Raw genomic sequence first — 16,139 nt, 5'->3', positions numbered from 1 at the left:
AGAAATACAAAAATACTATGTCTAATAGTACACATACAAAATACTGTTATGTAGCACAATAGAAAAATACTTTATGTAGCAGACATACAAAACTACTATGTCATGTAGTACAAATGCAAACTCCTTTTTCATTCTGCATTTGATCAAAGTCAATTAAGGTTTGTCAGATGAAAACAGGACTAAAAGCACTGTACACCCTGGTACGGTACTCTAAGCACCATGGGAACTGGAGTCCTTTCATTGGGAGCATAAAACCAATCTACTGCAATCTGCCGTCTACGTTGTATCTTTAATTGATATGTTCTGAGTTGACGTGGGACGGTGGGATGGAGTCCGAGTGGACACGCAAACCTTTCAAGAGGTCTCCCAGACAACCGCCTGAAGGCGACTTCCTGTCCCGTCCCGGTCACATGGTGCGCGTGGCACCGATTGGTCCAAAGTGTGTGTGCGTGCGACCATAAAGAGCGCTGAGGTGTGTGACGTGTGTGACGTGTGTGCTGAGTGTGCGCTTCAGCGACTATAAACGCGCTTTCATCAGCCCCGCCCCCCACACCTCCTCCATCATCCTCCTCTTCTTCAGGAGACGCTTCCACGACGCTCCGGACCACGCTTTCACAGGTGAGACGTTCGTTTCTTCAGCTGCTACAGGTATGAACTTTCACCCCCCCTCAGGTGACCTTGTGAAGTCTTTTTACTTCCTGTTTTCATCTTGCGTGTTGGACCAGTCAGAAGGTCTTTATCTCTTTACGCTAATGAGCATCAACGTTGACGCTTTCCTTGATTCTCTTGTCTTTTGAATAAGAACTTACGTGTGTGCGTGTGTGCGTGTGTGCGTGTGTGCGTGCGTGTATGTGTGTGCTTGTGAACAAGTGACCTTCTCCCCGCGCCAAAAGTTTTATAGTTCCCAATTCTCCAGATTGCGATCAGGTTGCACAGCATCTGTCGCCGCCCCCTCGCCAGAAAGGCCGGGTGTTAACGGCTTGGCCTGCGCCGCATTTGCCCCTCGCTGCCACGGCGACGGCCTCGCGGCACAAAATTAGACACTTTTGGGGGGCAGGTGCCGGTGCTCGTAAAGCAGGCGGGGCTTCCTGTCGGAAGACGGCTTGTTGACGCCGTTCTTTCTTGTCTTTGAGCAGACGCCGAACGACGACAGCGGCCGACATGTCTGAGTGAGTACACGTTCTGGATTTTTATAAATGTTGCATTTGTCGTCGAGTGTTTTGCTAACTGAAAACAACGACATCAGGAGGTTGCCTACAGCCACAGCTGTTAATGCCATTGTTTTTTGACTCATTAGAGACCCCAGTGGTCGTTTCACGGAGTAGCAGCATGAATCAATTGGAGCTATCCTGATTTTATGTCGTTTTTCTTGTTTTATGGATGAAAACGACGCATCATGCTAACTCTAACGACGACTTCCTGTCACAGGGGAAAGAAGCTGACGTCAAGCCGCCGGCATCATCTGAAGGTGAGCCAGAGCGCCAGACAAGCACCGTCGACTTTATTTCAACTTCAACGTCCCTAAAAAAAACAACCCCCCGCAGAGTTTGATGCTTCAGATCGCCGCCAACTGGATCGAGCAGGAAGCGAAGGACATCGAGGTGGCCAAGCAGGCCCACATGGCCGAGAACTGCCCGCCCCCCGACCTCAGCGGCGACATGGCCAGCATGGTGGTGAGAGCTCATTACAGTTAGCTCCATACTAACACGCTAACCGAGAACATGCTAAGCAGTGTTAGCATCCCCCTTCTAGAATTTGGTTTCAAAGTTGTATTTATATTATACTGTATATATATTTATATACTGTGGGTATACATATTCATATGTATATATTAGGGCTGTCAAATGATTAATTTTTTAAAAATCTAATTAATCGTGGTTTTCAAATTAATTATGATTAATCACCATGTCATACTATGTCTGAAATATGCCCATTTTTACTGTATTTTACTAAAAGAAAGATAAATAAAAATTTGTATGCATTAACAGCGCCAAATTAACTGAAAATTGAAGACAAGTCAAGAGATGGCACACACGTCTGAAAGTCTCACCCTTTTACCCTTTTTACCTGTTTAATTGCACAATGTTTAATTGTGTTATGAGCAATGAGGAGTTGCGTTCAAAGGCGCCACGTCATTCAAGAAGAATTCACATGTTTTGTGTGAATTTTCAGCGATTTTCAAGCACACTTAAATGCAGCAAATTGTATTTCCGCAATAAGAGTTGCAAAGTGAGTGATAAGAATATCCGCTTATTGATTTTCTTTGTGTACATTTAGACCGCACATACACACGTACACGACGTTGGGATGCTGGGAGTGTCCCTGAATGCGTCTCGCGGTCTTCAGGTCAGAATAAAGTTACCACTGTTAACGCACTATTTTTGACAGCCCTAATATATATATATATATATATATATATATATATGTATGTATATATATATATATATATATATATATGTATGTATATATATATATATGTATATATATATATATATGTATGTATATATATATATATATATGTATGTATATATATATATATATATGTATGTATATATATATATATATATATATATATATATATATATATATGTATGTATGTATGTATATATATATATGTATGTATATATATATATATATATGTATGTATATATATATATATATATATATGTATGTATATATATATATATATGTATGTATATATATATATATATATGTATGTATATATATATATATATATATATATATATATATATATATATATATATATATATATATATATATATATATATATATATGTATGTATATTTCATGTATACACCGTACACTATGCCAGAGGTGTCCAAAGTGTGGCCCGATGGCCATTTCCAGCCCGCGGCACATTCTAAAAATAAAATGTAACATTAAAAGTAAACAGCAAAAAGTAAAAAATCAGCAGTAGTTTAACAAGAACAAAGTCAATATATTAGGAGAAAAAAGTTTTAATCAAACTAGAAAAAGTCGAGAATAATGTAATATTATGAGGAAAAATCATGTTAGTGCCTAGTTTGGTTGGGGATAAAGTCAGAATGTCAGAATGTCAAAATTTGGGTAAAAGAGAAGGAAGTTTAAATATTTGGGAGCAAGAATAGCAGAAATGGAAAAACAGCTGTAATTTTATGAGGAAAAAGTCATATTCTAACAAGAAAAAAGTCACAATTTCACAGGAATAAAATGATGTCATCTTAGTATCATCGTGTTGACATTTTTAAGAAAAATATGGTATTTTTTAAAAGTCATAATATTTTGGGAAAAACAAAATAGCGTTGTAACTTTTAGCTTTTAGCTTGGGGAAAAAGGGGGAGTCATGTTATGGGAGTAAAGTCAAAACATTACAAAAAAGAAAGTTTAAATATTTGGGGGAAAATGTAGCAGAAATGGAAAAACATCTGTAATATTAACATTTAAAAAGTTGTATTCTAAAAGGAAAAAGTCAAATTTGTAATATTATGAGGAAAAAAATTGTCATTTTAATAGCATAGAGTTATGCTGATTATTATTATTAAAGAAAAAATGTTGTTTTTTAAAATTGTAATATTGTGAGAAAGACAAAATAACGCAATCTTTGAAAATTAGGTTGGGGAAAAAGTTATAAAATTGTGGTAATAAAGTCACCATATTCCAAAAAAGACAATTTTTTGTAAATAGAAGAAAGTTGACATATTTTGGGATTGGGGAAAAAATAGCTTAAATGGAAAAACAGCTGTAATTTTACAAGACAAAAGTCACCATTTTACGGGAATAAACATGTAATATTATTATAAATTATTTTTATTACTATTATAATTAAGTTATAATATAATATTATGAGGAAAATAGTGTCATTTTAATAGCATAGAGTTGAAATATTAAAGGAACATTTTTTTTTTTTAGTTGTAATATTGTGAGAATGACAAAATAACGCAATTTTTTAAAATTAGGTTGGGGAAAAAGTTATAATATTACGGGACGAAAATAGAAATTGGGGGGGGAAAAAGAGCGAAGAGAGGAGTTGATATTAAAAGTTTTTCTCTGTGTTTCCTTTGCTGGAAAAAGTTTGGATAACCCTGGTCTCGGGCTTTTAGCTCGATGCCTCTCAACTCTCACTGGGTGGACCCTGGTTTGAGCCCAGGGCGTGCGCAGGGGTGGACCAACAAAGTCGTCGTGTACGTGCATGTTTTCATGCCTTTCCCAACAGGAAATCTGCAAGAAGCTCCAGTCGGCCATCGACAAGATCGATGACGCGAGATACGACATTGAGGTCAAAGTGCAGAAATCTGACATTGAGGTGAGCGTCACCGTCGGAATGAAACTAGTTTGCTGAAAAGAATTGCGTGCGAGACGTCTCCTCGTCAGATCCAGGATCTGAAGCTGAAGGTGGTGGAGCTGGCGGGCGTCAAGAAGCCCGCCCTGAAGAAGGTGCGCATGTCGGCCGACGCCATGCTGCAGGCGCTGCTGGGGGGCAAGCACAAGACCACCATCGACCTCAGGTCCAACCTCAAGCAGGTCAAGAAGGAAGTGAAAGAGGAGGTGAGACACAAACAGGAAGCAAAGATGGAAAATGATGCCAGCTAGCCCGGCTGTGCGATACTTTGTTGGTAAACTCCCTGACACCTTAAGAGCCGCGCCGGTCACTGACTTGACAGCTCGGACTTTTAGCGATCGACTCGTAGTGCTGCTCAACTGCCATTTAGATAAATAAATACTTCATTCATCCCCAACAGGGGAAATGGGTGAAAATGAGCTGTGTTAATATGAAACGTAATATATAGTCATAGAAAATATTATATCATTATAATCATTCTAGAAATGATTTTTGATAAATACATACAATAAGAAGAAGAAGAAGAAATAATTATATATAAGAATAGAAACGAAAATAATTGTGAAAATGAGTATGAATGAATGAGTGTGTATAGTTGTACAAATACTAAAAGTGACAATTGTGATACACCTTTTAATATTAGATGTATTGATATCAAAAATGTTATGATAATAAGTACATACTGTAAATAATTACATTGTTAGATAAATACAAATAAAAGTTCATCATTATATATAATAATTTAAACAATACATATCAAATTTTAACAACTATTTATGCATATAATATTTGTACAAATATAAAATTATATAAATATATTGATATAAAAACATAATAATAATAACATACATGATTACATTATTATATTATATTTTTTAGATTAAATAAATTAAATAACAAAAAAAAAATAATTATATGTAACAATTTAAATAATACATGAAAAATGTACAAAAATGAAATGTATGTAAAATATATCAATATAAAAACATGGAATAATAGTTTGATAATTAGATTATCAGATTACATTTCAGTTAATTAAATTAAATAGTAGCAAAATAAAAATAAATAATCATACATAACAATTTAAATAGGCCGCACGGTGGTCTAGTGGTTAGCATGTTGGCCGCGCAGTCACAGTTTGCATGTTCTCCCCGTGTGCGCGTGGGTTTTCTCCGGGTACTCCGGCTTCCTCCCACATTCCCAAAAACATGCAGGTGAGGTTAATTGGCGACTCTAAATGGTCCATAGGTATGAATGTGAGTGTGAATGCTTGTTTGTCTATATGTGCCCTGCCATTGGCTGGCCACCAGTCCAGGGTGTACCCCGCCTGTCGCCCGAAGTCAGCTGGGATAGGCTCCAGCATGCCCCCGCGACCCTAATGAGGAAGAAGCGGTATAGAAAATGGATGGATGGATGGAACCATTTCAATAAAAATATTTCTGTCTATATTTGTCCAAATTTTAAACGTTTAAACGACATATAAAACATATGATGTAAGAATATTTAGATAAGTAATTAAATCATTAGATACATTAAATTAAAGAAAAATAATACAACTTAAAATAAATAATTAGATTTGTACTGTATTTCCGGACTGTAAGTCGCTCTTTTTTCCATGGGCTGGCTGGTCCCGCGACTTGTATTCCGGAGCGATTTATACTGTATGTATGTCTTTTTTCAAACTGACCGACACGAGAGGGCGCTCTAGGCTCGTGTGCCAGTATCTGCCGCTCGTATCGCTCCTGTACAGCTGAAAATGTACAAGGTAAACATCAACACATAAAGACAAGCGAGAGAGACGGAACACAAACGCCCCCAAAAAGAAAATCACATTGTGCAGATTACAAGCTGCCAGTAAACTAGTTATGTTTAGGCTACAGTTATCTGAGTAACTGTTAATACGTGGCGTTAACAGACGCCTCTTGAGCCTGTTGACACGATGCCTTACAACTGTTACAAAATGATATTCAGTTTGTAAATAATATTTGTATATATATTGTAGAGGATGTCAAAAAGTAAGCGATGTTGTTGTGGTTTAGCCGACAGAGGCGGTGGGCGACTGGCGTAAGAACATCGAGGACAAGGCGGACAGGAAGAAGATGTTTGAGACGTCCTGAAAGACGAAGGAGGGAGACGCTCGTGCGCGTGAGCTCACGCGCTCAATCCGTATTTCACGAGGTCGCTTTCCATCCGCATCGCTTGAGGAAATAAACGCATGTCCTGCTTTTATTCTCGCTTTCTTTCATTCATTTGAAAAGGATTGTGATCACGATGCTGAGCTTCAATTGCATGCAAGTGGTCGCTGTTCGTGCTCCAGGGCTCCCCCTGCTGGAAGACGAACGCTAGCACGCCTCCATTCGGCGGGTAATTAAAGAGGTCGCCATGGTAACAGCATCCGTAATTCGTCACATACTGTTGCTCAGAGTTATCAATGTGATCTCGCTGAGGCCCTTAAAAAAGGGAGGGAGGGTCCATGTTGCAGGGGGTGGGGGGGTGCATGCTGAGCTGAGCAGGGCCGGGCCCGGGTGTATTTCAGGAGCTCGCGGGCCCATTGGTCTTCCCGGGAATCCACTTCCATAAAGAGGACGCATGCGCTCCATATATTGGCTACGTGATGTCTCCTGTGCGCTTTGGCAGCGTCTCCTGCTAGCTGGCGTCTCTTCTTCCTCCTCTTCCTCCTTCGGTGCACAGGTGAGTTGTCTCTCCGCTCCTCACACGACACTTGAAGTCACTTCCTCGTGTCGTCGTAATGACTTGACGACCCGACGGAGACACCGGGGGACACGGTGATGAGTGCTGGCTTGGTTTTAGTCTCTACGAACTTGGTCGTATTTCATCAACGTGTGAAGACAATCAATAATCAGCGCTTTGACCAGCTTCCTAAATGGCTGTAATGACACCGATTGACCAGCAGGCTTAGCTGTGTAATATTTGAAATTGTTGCCAAAGTTTGTTAAAAAGCAACCCTGACGCCTTCCACATGTGTCACCTGAGCCCCCGCCCCAGCGTCCCACTTTAGCCGCGTCCGCGTCTAGCGTTACGCACCACGCGTCGTCCTCGTCCCTTCAATCACCGGCACAACATGCTGATGTCAGCCCTCGCGGGGCGGTTCAAAGGTCGTCTCAGCGTCTTGCCTCTTCTCTCTCTACAGCTACCGAGTCGCACGCCGACATGTCTGAGTGAGTATCGTGTCCACGTCGCGTCTCCATGACGGCCGACGTGCTTTGACATTTGTCCTAACGCGCTGGCCGCGCTGATGCTGCTGCTGTTGGACCAAAGTTTTTTTCTTTTGGCAGGAAAAAGATGACCTCCAGCCGCAGGCATCACCTCAAGGTAACCGTCGTTCACATGACACGCATACATTTGATAGACAGCCATGAATAACATGTCCAACTATAGCCATTTTATATCCATTATAGACTAATATATACTGTATATACATATACTGTATGCATGGCCATAGACAAATTCAATAGAATTGAACTTGATTAAAAAAAATAATAAAAATGTAATACGTTTTTAATTAATTGCATCAAATTACATGAATCCATGTATGATATCCAAATTGTATCCTTTTCAAATTCAATTTAACTATCCAAGGATAATATCCAAATTCTATCTGTTGTTCAATTGAATTAAATTAAATTAATCCACGGATAATATCAAAATTGTATCCATTTAAAGTAAAGAAAATTAAATCAATTAAATATGTCAATATATTATATCCAAATAGTATTCATTTTAAATGAAATTAAATGAAAAATATAACAATTGTATTCATTTTAAATCAATTACATCAAATTAAATGAATCCATGTATGGCATCTTTTTAAATGATCATTTTAAATTAAATGAATGTCCAATTTGTATCCATTTTAAATTAAATTGCATGAATCCACAGAAAACATTAAAATTGTATTCATTTAAAATGAATTACATTTAAACAGATTAAATATATCAATGTATTATATCCAAGTAGTATTCAATTGAAATTAAAGTAAATGAAATTAAAAATATAGTAATTGTATTGATTTTAAATTAATTGCATCAAATTAAATTCATCCATGTATGGCATCCAAACTGTATTTATTTCAAATTAAAGTAAATGTAATTACCTATGGATAATATCCAAATTGTATCTGTTTTTAAATGAAATTAAATGAGAAATTATCCATGGATAATATTTTTTTAAATCTGTTATTTAATTAAATGTACATTAAATTAATTAAAATGTAGCCATTAAATTAATGCATAGGTAATATTAAAAGTGTGTTCATTTAAAATGAATTAAATTATATCAAATTAAATTATTACACCCAAATGGTATCCATTTTAAATTAAATGAAATTTTCCATGGGTAATATCCAAATTGTATCCATTTAAATGAAATGAAATGAGTCCATAGCTAATATTAAAATGGTATTAATTTGGAATTAACTACATTAAATCAAATTAAATTAACCACTGTATTATATCCAAATGATATCCATTTTAAATTAAATTAAATTAGATTAGATTCATACATTTTATCCATGTATGATATCCAAATTGTATCTCTTTTATCCACGCGTTTTAATGTAAATGTATATTTTTTTAAAAGAGATTAAAAAATAAATGAATCCATCCATTTATATCCATGGATAATATCGCAATTTGAACTCTTTTGAGTGACAATGGTCAAATTTGAAGTGACATGAATGAAAAGCATTTTGTAAAGAAAGGAGAAGACCACTCAGCGACAGTAGTTTGACCGCTCCCTCCGTGTTCCCGCCCACAGAGCGTGATCCTGCAGATTGCCCTCAACTGGCTGGAGCAGGAGAAGAAGGACGTCGCGGAGCAGAAGGAAGCCTACATGGCCGAAAACTGTCCCACCCCTGACTTGAGCGGGGACCAGGCTGCCCTCATGGTGAGACCACCAAGACTAGAAGTCTGTCGCTGCAGGTTTCAGGTTTGCAGCTTGAGATGCTTTTGTGTGCGTGTGTCCAGGAGCTGTGCAGGAAGCTCCACGCCGCCATCGACAAGATCGATGAGGAGCGCTACGACGCCGAGGCCAAAGTGCAGAAGGCCAACAAGGAGGTAAAGAATGAGCGTCGACTGCAAGAAGCGGAAGAGCAAAAGGTGTCACAGGTTGTCTTCCTTAGATCGAGGACCTCAACATCAAGGTGGTGGACCTCCGAGGCGTCAAGAAGCCCGCCCTGAAGAAGGTGCGCATGTCAGCTGACTCCATGCTGCAGGCGCTGCTGGGCTCCAAGCACAAGGTCACCATGGACCTCAGGTCCAACCTCAAGCAGGTCAAGAAGGAAGTGAAAGAGGAGGTGAGCATCTGGATTCTATGAGTAGAAATGATGGTGGACAATAGTCAACATGTTTTATAATAATAATAATAATCATGTTTGTGTTGTTAGCCCACGGAGGCGGTGGGCGACTGGCGTAAGAACATCGAGGACAAAGCAGACAGGAAGAAGATGTTTGAGACTTCCTAAGTTGTCGTCATGTTTTATGAATGCCTTTTTTTGTCTTGTTTTTTTGCGGCACACAACTCACAAAACGCTTTCACGTTCTCACACAAAACGCCACAATAAACCTGTCAATGTTTGGTTTCACATTGTGTTGACCCTTTTTCACATAATCATGATGTCATAGCATCATAGTAATAGTCATTTGAACAAAAGTGAGATGTTATTATTAGTGTTAGTATTACAATAACGTCATTCATTTTGAGGTCTTCATTGAAGATATGTACATCAGGCATGAAATAGATAAAAGCTTGACTCATAATAACAATAAATGACGCAGAGAAAGATTGATTTACTCGTCCTATTCATTATTTAAGGTGTAATTTAACGCTTACAATGCACAGAAAGGTCATTAAAAGTCATTTATTTTTTATTTGCTTTAATTTAATAAAAAAAATTGATTTTTATTATACATTTATATGAATTTTCAATAACATGTAACTGATTACATTCTCTGTATAAATGTGTGAATGTTGGGAGAGATAAATCAACCACAACAAAATTGTTCTTTTTGCCTTTGTTTACTTGTATATGTATATGCATACATATAGAGTTATTTGTTTCATTTCAGGAACAAATACAAAACATTACATACACATCAAACATACTGTTTCTAAAGCACAGAATGGTCCTTACTTTGTCCCGCCCCTGTGTCGCGTCTCCTCCAATAAGCTCTGTCTCTTTCCCACACGTGCCCTATCCAGCTGTGCCTCATTGGCTCGTTCGGTTCGTCTCTTCGTTTCCTGTTAAGGTCTCACGGTATAAACATGTCGTCATCGTCGTTTATGTGGTAAGTCTTCCAAAAGATGTCAAAAAAAGAATGTCTTCACTTCTCAACTTAACAGTTGACTGTCACAATTGACTTTCACAAAGAAACCTGCCACGTCGTTTAAAGTTTAAGGCTGTTTATGTCAAGTCACAGAAATGCAGTGTACCGCTTGCGTTAGCAGCTGAATGTACGGTTGATGAATGAGTCCAGCATTAACCTGAAAGTGATACCGTAGGGAAAACACATACAATAAATCACTCTAAAATGATGACAAAAAGTACCAAAAACAGCATCTACATTTCAGTTCACGTTAGCTTAAAAAGTCATGTTAAAAATGCCAGCGCTTTGGTGGCGCCCCCACAGGCAGTATTGTGAAGTACACATTCATGCGCAAACAAGCTGCTGTAGCGCTTCACAGAGTCCAAACAGGACCAAGACATTCCCCGTCACAACCCAACAAAACCCCTGACCCAAACTCAACTTACATGTGAACCTGAAAGCAATTTAATAGCCGAATAAACACAGACTTTTTTTCCCCACAGTGTGACACTCCTTACAAGGTAGCGGGGCCTGCTGGTGGGGACCAGAGCATCTGGGGCCTCTAAGGTTTCCTCTGCAAGCTAACTTTAACATCCTGGAGGATGAGGGAGGGGGTTGTGGAGAGACACCTCCAGGTTATATTTGGACCATCATACTTTTAAACCCTCAAGAACCTCAGCGGAAGCCATTGTTTGTGTTGCTCATTAAGTAGAACCTCTTACAACATCAACCCCCTCATGTGAACATGAGGAGGAGTGTGGCCAAGGTTCCTAGAAACGTAAGGGTTCTGACATGGTTTTGGCCTTGGTTAGGACTTGTGGGCCTACAGGTTGGAACCAAAGTCCTCAGTCAGGTAGAAGAGGCCCTGGAGGAGGAGGAGTAGAAGAAGAAGAATCAAGTCTGGAGGCTGCCAGGCAGAGGAACATCTGACAAGCTGACAGAAGGTGAAGTGTCTTCTCGCTGACCGCGCCCACATGGGGGGCCACAGGGTTGAAATGTCACCACATTTAGAAAGGTCAAATATGTTTACGTGGCGTGACACGAGCAGCACATACATGGGGGTTGGCGAGGCCTTGCATATTTTGGGATGGAAGCTGCTGGAAGGACTCGGTGCTGTCGCTAACTGTGAAGTCTTTTGTCTTACAAGTCACGTGCTTAATGTAAGCTGTTTTTTGTTTTTTTTTGCAAAAATCACTCATAAAGCGATCATATCATAAATGAATGGTGTAAGAGCGCCCCCTGGGTGGGGGGGTACACATGTGGCAGACTAGTGAGCCTCGCTTGTAGGGATATGCACGTGTTTGGACAGTAGAGGGCGCACATGTCCTGTTCTTCCTGTGAGCCATCAGCGTGGCGACTCGGTTGCTCTTTTGGTGTGGTTCTGAGCTGCTGCTTCTGCAGACCCACCAGAATGTGCTATGTCAGGTGTGTGCAAACTGTGGCTCGGGGGCCATTTTTAGGCTGTTGCTCTTTTTTTATTAGCTAGTGGCACATTCTAAAAATACCATTTGCCAAGACTACTTAAAAAAAAACACAAATGGAAAAATCAGGTGTCATTTTGCAAGATGAAGTGAAAATATTAAAGTTGGAAAAAGGAAGAAGTTGTAATTTTACAAGAATAGCGTAGTCATATTAGGAAAAATTGTGTCTTTTTAAGTCATAAAATGAAAAACACCAAACAGCAAATAAAGTTGTAATTTTTTTGAAATTCACATAACAGAAAAAGTTATAATGTAAGAGAATAAAGTCAAAGTGTGGGTATAAAGTCAAAAAATTGTATAAGAAGAAAGCTGGAAATGGAAAGAAACAGCTGTAATTTTGTGAGAATAAAGGAAATATTAAGAGGAAAAACTGCGGGAGGAAACCGGAGAAAAACCACGGAGATTCAAACTCAGGCCTTCCCGATCTCCTGACAGTGTGGCCAACATGCTGAGCACTCGGCTACCGTGCGGCCTAAAGACATCATATGGGAAACAAAACAAAATAATCTTGTAATTGTTTAATTATTAGGTTGGGGAAAGAGTTATAAAGTCAAAATATGATGGGAATAAAGTCATAATATTACAAGAAGAGCATTTACAAAGATTAACTAAGAAGAAAGTTGAAATAATTGGAGAAAAGACAGCAACATTGGGGAAAAAAAGAGTGAAGTTGATGGGTTAGGGTTAGCCGTAGCAGTTGACACTAATAATGGGCTTTTTCACCTACATCACAAAGCTGAAGCGCAATAAAAAAATATATATACGTACTGTATATACTGTATAACTTGATGGCATAGCTACAAAACATAGCAGAAGTTGCATGCTTTCATTTTTCAGCATGTGGCCCTCACTGGAAAAAGTTTGGACGCCCCTGCTCTATGTGGTCACGAAGAAAACAAATACTGCAGCACCTCGTTGTCGTGGTGGCGGTCGGCCATGTTTTTTTTATTGATGGATGCCGTTTGTGCATGCCACGCGATGCGTTTAAAGACAGTTTGAAATATCTGCGTTCGTTTTCAACTGAGGCTGAAGCTGAGGCCCCACCCACTCTGCATCTACTTCCTGGTGGCGGTGAGAGTCACAAGATGTTTGATAGCGATGTGCGATACCACTGATTTTGTTACCGATCCGATACGGAGTAACATTCAGGCTGGTATCGGCGATACCGATCTGATACTTTGTGCAAATTCACCTAAAGGGTCTGGTCATATCATAGCATAAAGAATACAAGATGTGCAATTCATTTAGGAATTAAAGAAATAATTAATTTAAATAAATGAGTAATGTAATAGTTCATTCATTGTACGTATTAATTATGAAGTATTTTGAGGTAGCGGCCTGATTTACGATATAGCCAAGCTAATGTACCGTACAGCAACAGAAAGAACAGACAGAAATCTGTGGAAATATTTTATTTCAAACAATAAAAAAGTCAAATAATAATAAAACCACTCAGATAGATGATTAATTAGTTAGAACCGCCATAACAATGAAAACTTTATTCACAAATTCACACAGACAGATGTTTGAGACAAACATTACCTCAGATGGCTGAAGTATTGAAAGTATCGATATTTTTATTTGAGAATGGATTTTAGAGCATGAAAAGCTGGTATCGGAAGTATCAATATATCAGGATCGATCCGCACATCCCACATCACGCAAGTTTGAGACGTTTCGGTTTTGTCTTGTCCACGTTCATACGCCAGGCCAATAACTTTATCGACATGAACAGAAGTCGCATGCGAACTGTAGAAGACACACTGACCCGCTTCGGGCTCATGGACCTGATCCGCCAGGAAGTCAGAACTGTGCTTTTGTTTCAATTCATGCCTCTTGAAGTTGAGGCGATTGTGCTTACTCTGGCTTGTAGGGCTGAAGAAAGCTTTCAGGCACTCTTCTGTAGAATGTTCCAAGCTGTACTTTGGTTCCGGACGTGTTCCCAGTGTCATTTGATCCTTTTTCACATCACCGCCAGGTTCTGTGGTACCGAGCGCGTGACCTCACGCAGCAGGAATGTGAGCATTAAGCAGGCCGTGTTCCAACACGTGTGAAGCAGGACCTCCTCCATGCATGACCATCCTCAGAAGGTATCTCTATTTTATTGAAAAAATAAACAAATTGGATCATTTTAAAGGCCCACTACGATACAAAAGCCACTATTTAATGATGTTGCTAGCACGTTTACTCTGCTTGTCTTTTGACCAGGGCTGCAAAATAAGCCAAAATGGAAAACAGACACGCATGCACATGACAATATATTGAGGCTGGCAAAATGATCCAGTTCATTTTCACTTATTGTGTGATGGATGAATTTATTTATTGTCGTCCCAGGCCTGGAGCCCGCCAGAGGTTTTTTTTTTCTGAACAAGAAATCTTGTCACGTTGTAATCTCGTGAGAGTTGTCCATTTTACATTTGTAATTATGTTTACATTATTTTCTGCATGGTAAACTATAATTATTGTCTATAAAATGTGTTTTGTGTTAAAATGTTTGGGTGTCTGGTGCGGATGAAATTAAGGGAGAAATAAGGAAGGGGGCAAACACTTCATCACACCACAGTAGATATGTGTCCCAGTTAAAGAACATGACAGCCAAATTTATGGCTTCACTCTATCACGGTTTTTCAAAAATATATGAATTAATAAATCGTTGTTTTGTGGTTGAACACAGCCTATTAGTCAATATTTTCAGGCATAAAAACAGCTAAGGCATTCGGAAAACGTATTAAAAAATGTTGTGATGACATGTAGTATTCTACACTGGTCACAAGGTGTCAGGAATGTTACATTTATGAGACAATAGCCTCTGCAGGAAGAACCGTACAGAACTGGAACTAAAAAAAAGAACAAAAAGAAGGAACTCCCCGAATGCTAATATGTGGAAATCTATACTTTGTCTTATTTATGTCTTATTATGTCTACTATAATGGGTAATAGGAGTGTAAAGGTGACTATAGGGGTGTTATTTCATGTCAAGAGAGCTGTAGTTTCACTTGACACAATCTTGTCTGGAACCAATGAACCACAATAAACGAGGTTAATCTTACTAATCTTAATCTGTCATATGGGACCTTTTTTATCTTAAAGTTGGATAAATCGGTTTTGTGTATTCAGGAGAGCTTCAGGCAGGACAGTGGAAGTGTTTCTAGTAGTGTCATGTGTTCTAAGTAGTAGGAGCTCATCATGTCCTGCTAGTGGTGTGTTCTCCTCAAGCATCGAGAAGGTCCATAAACTCTTCTGATGTTCTCCCTGCACGTGCCCACTGACCTGACTTTGCATGAAGATGTAAGGTGTGAAGTGGTCCGTCCCAGTAGGATGAAGATCACCAGAACTTTGATGATTCAGGTCTCCTCAGATGAAACGTTCCACATGAGTCACATGACCTGCCGGCCTCCAACAGCTTGGAGGAACATGACGAGGATTGTGTGTGTGGTCTCTTTGTTGACATTTAAGCGGATGGTCCCAGGTTGTAACCTGAGCCGATGTGTGTGTGTGCGTGTGCGTGTGCGTGTGTGGGGGTGTATGTGTGTGATGGTACACGTTCATGGTCCACTTGCATCAGCAGTCCAGCAAAACACAGTAAGAAGTCAAACAAGTGCGTTTGAATTCCACAGAGTAAATTCTTGTGTCAGTCAAGGTGATGAGAGGTTCTGAGTGGGCAGAACACTTAGCGGGTCACAGGTCAGCACGCTGAGGAGAAGCTGAGCTTGTTTGCACTCCAGGAGGAAACGTAACGCTTTAAGCTGTGATTTCATCTGAACTTTGTGTTCTAGTGTTTGCTGACTTGTAAAAGTGTGCTCACTCTTTTCTGACGTCTTTGTTCCGGGGCCCATCTGAACAGCGAGGTCGCGTTCAGGTCGCTCTTTACGAGTCAGGACATGACAGCATGCAGGCTGCCCGGCTGTGACTTCCCACAACTTTTGTCGAGTCGGACTCTCCCGGATTGAATGGCGAGCGTTGCCGTCATGGCGACCGCGCACTTTCTGGACCTCG

General features: G+C 39.4%; 3 protein-coding genes across 8 annotated transcripts in view; all 3 read left to right on the top strand.

Moving 5' to 3' along the window:
• The first annotated feature begins 102 nt into the window (after positions 1–102).
• Positions 103–6,758, top strand: LOC129181336 (troponin I, fast skeletal muscle-like). The gene is made up of 6 exons (XM_054776407.1): positions 103–1,169; positions 1,429–1,468; positions 1,545–1,673; positions 4,214–4,303; positions 4,372–4,545; positions 6,379–6,758. The coding sequence occupies exons 1-6, from the start codon at positions 1,162–1,164 to the stop codon at positions 6,454–6,456; spliced, it is 519 nt and encodes a 172-aa protein (XP_054632382.1). The 5' UTR covers positions 103–1,161; the 3' UTR covers positions 6,457–6,758.
• A 111-nt stretch (positions 6,759–6,869) lies between these two features.
• On the top strand, positions 6,870–10,304 carry LOC129181335 (troponin I, fast skeletal muscle-like). Of its 2 annotated transcripts, XM_054776404.1 has the most exons (7): positions 6,870–7,030; positions 7,491–7,518; positions 7,636–7,672; positions 9,116–9,244; positions 9,325–9,414; positions 9,480–9,653; positions 9,744–10,304. In XM_054776404.1, the coding sequence occupies exons 2-7, from the start codon at positions 7,511–7,513 to the stop codon at positions 9,819–9,821; spliced, it is 516 nt and encodes a 171-aa protein (XP_054632379.1). In that variant the 5' UTR covers positions 6,870–7,030; positions 7,491–7,510; the 3' UTR covers positions 9,822–10,304. The 2 variants fall into 2 exon arrangements, with proteins under 2 accessions (XP_054632379.1, XP_054632381.1); XM_054776406.1 differs by lacking the exon at positions 6,870–7,030 and having other exon boundaries at positions 7,082–7,518.
• Positions 10,305–10,599: 295 nt separating this feature from the next.
• lsp1a (lymphocyte specific protein 1 a) overlaps positions 10,600–16,139 on the top strand; it is a 32,608-nt gene continuing 27,068 nt past the window's right edge. Inside the window, exons 1-3 of one of the 5 annotated variants that reach the window (XM_054776279.1) lie at positions 10,600–10,644; positions 11,166–11,606; positions 14,122–14,233. In XM_054776279.1, coding sequence (XP_054632254.1) covers positions 14,217–14,233 — 17 coding nt within the window. In that variant the 5' untranslated portion in view covers positions 10,600–10,644; positions 11,166–11,606; positions 14,122–14,216. Of the gene's footprint in view, positions 10,645–11,163; positions 11,607–14,121; positions 14,234–16,139 lie in introns of those variants that run through there. The other 4 variants (XM_054776286.1, XM_054776281.1, XM_054776280.1 and 1 more) reach the window with 4 other exon arrangements.

The sequence above is a fragment of the Dunckerocampus dactyliophorus genome, chromosome 5 (genome assembly GCF_027744805.1).
Source record: "Dunckerocampus dactyliophorus isolate RoL2022-P2 chromosome 5, RoL_Ddac_1.1, whole genome shotgun sequence".
Taxonomy (NCBI): Eukaryota; Metazoa; Chordata; class Actinopteri; order Syngnathiformes; family Syngnathidae; genus Dunckerocampus; species Dunckerocampus dactyliophorus.
Note: the sequence above shows the minus strand (reverse complement) of the source record. Positions and strands in the feature narration are given on the sequence as shown.

Excerpts from the sequence above, each read along its gene's own strand:
- LOC129181336 (XM_054776407.1), top strand. Across the intron at positions 4,304-4,371 it reads TGCAGAAATCTGACATTGAG|ATCCAGGATCTGAAGCTGAA; the intron begins GTGAGCGTCACC and ends TCTCCTCGTCAG. Across the intron at positions 4,546-6,378 it reads AGAAGGAAGTGAAAGAGGAG|CCGACAGAGGCGGTGGGCGA; the intron begins GTGAGACACAAA and ends GTTGTGGTTTAG.
- LOC129181335 (XM_054776404.1), top strand. Across the intron at positions 9,245-9,324 it reads GGGACCAGGCTGCCCTCATG|GAGCTGTGCAGGAAGCTCCA; the intron begins GTGAGACCACCA and ends GCGTGTGTCCAG. Across the intron at positions 9,415-9,479 it reads TGCAGAAGGCCAACAAGGAG|ATCGAGGACCTCAACATCAA; the intron begins GTAAAGAATGAG and ends TGTCTTCCTTAG.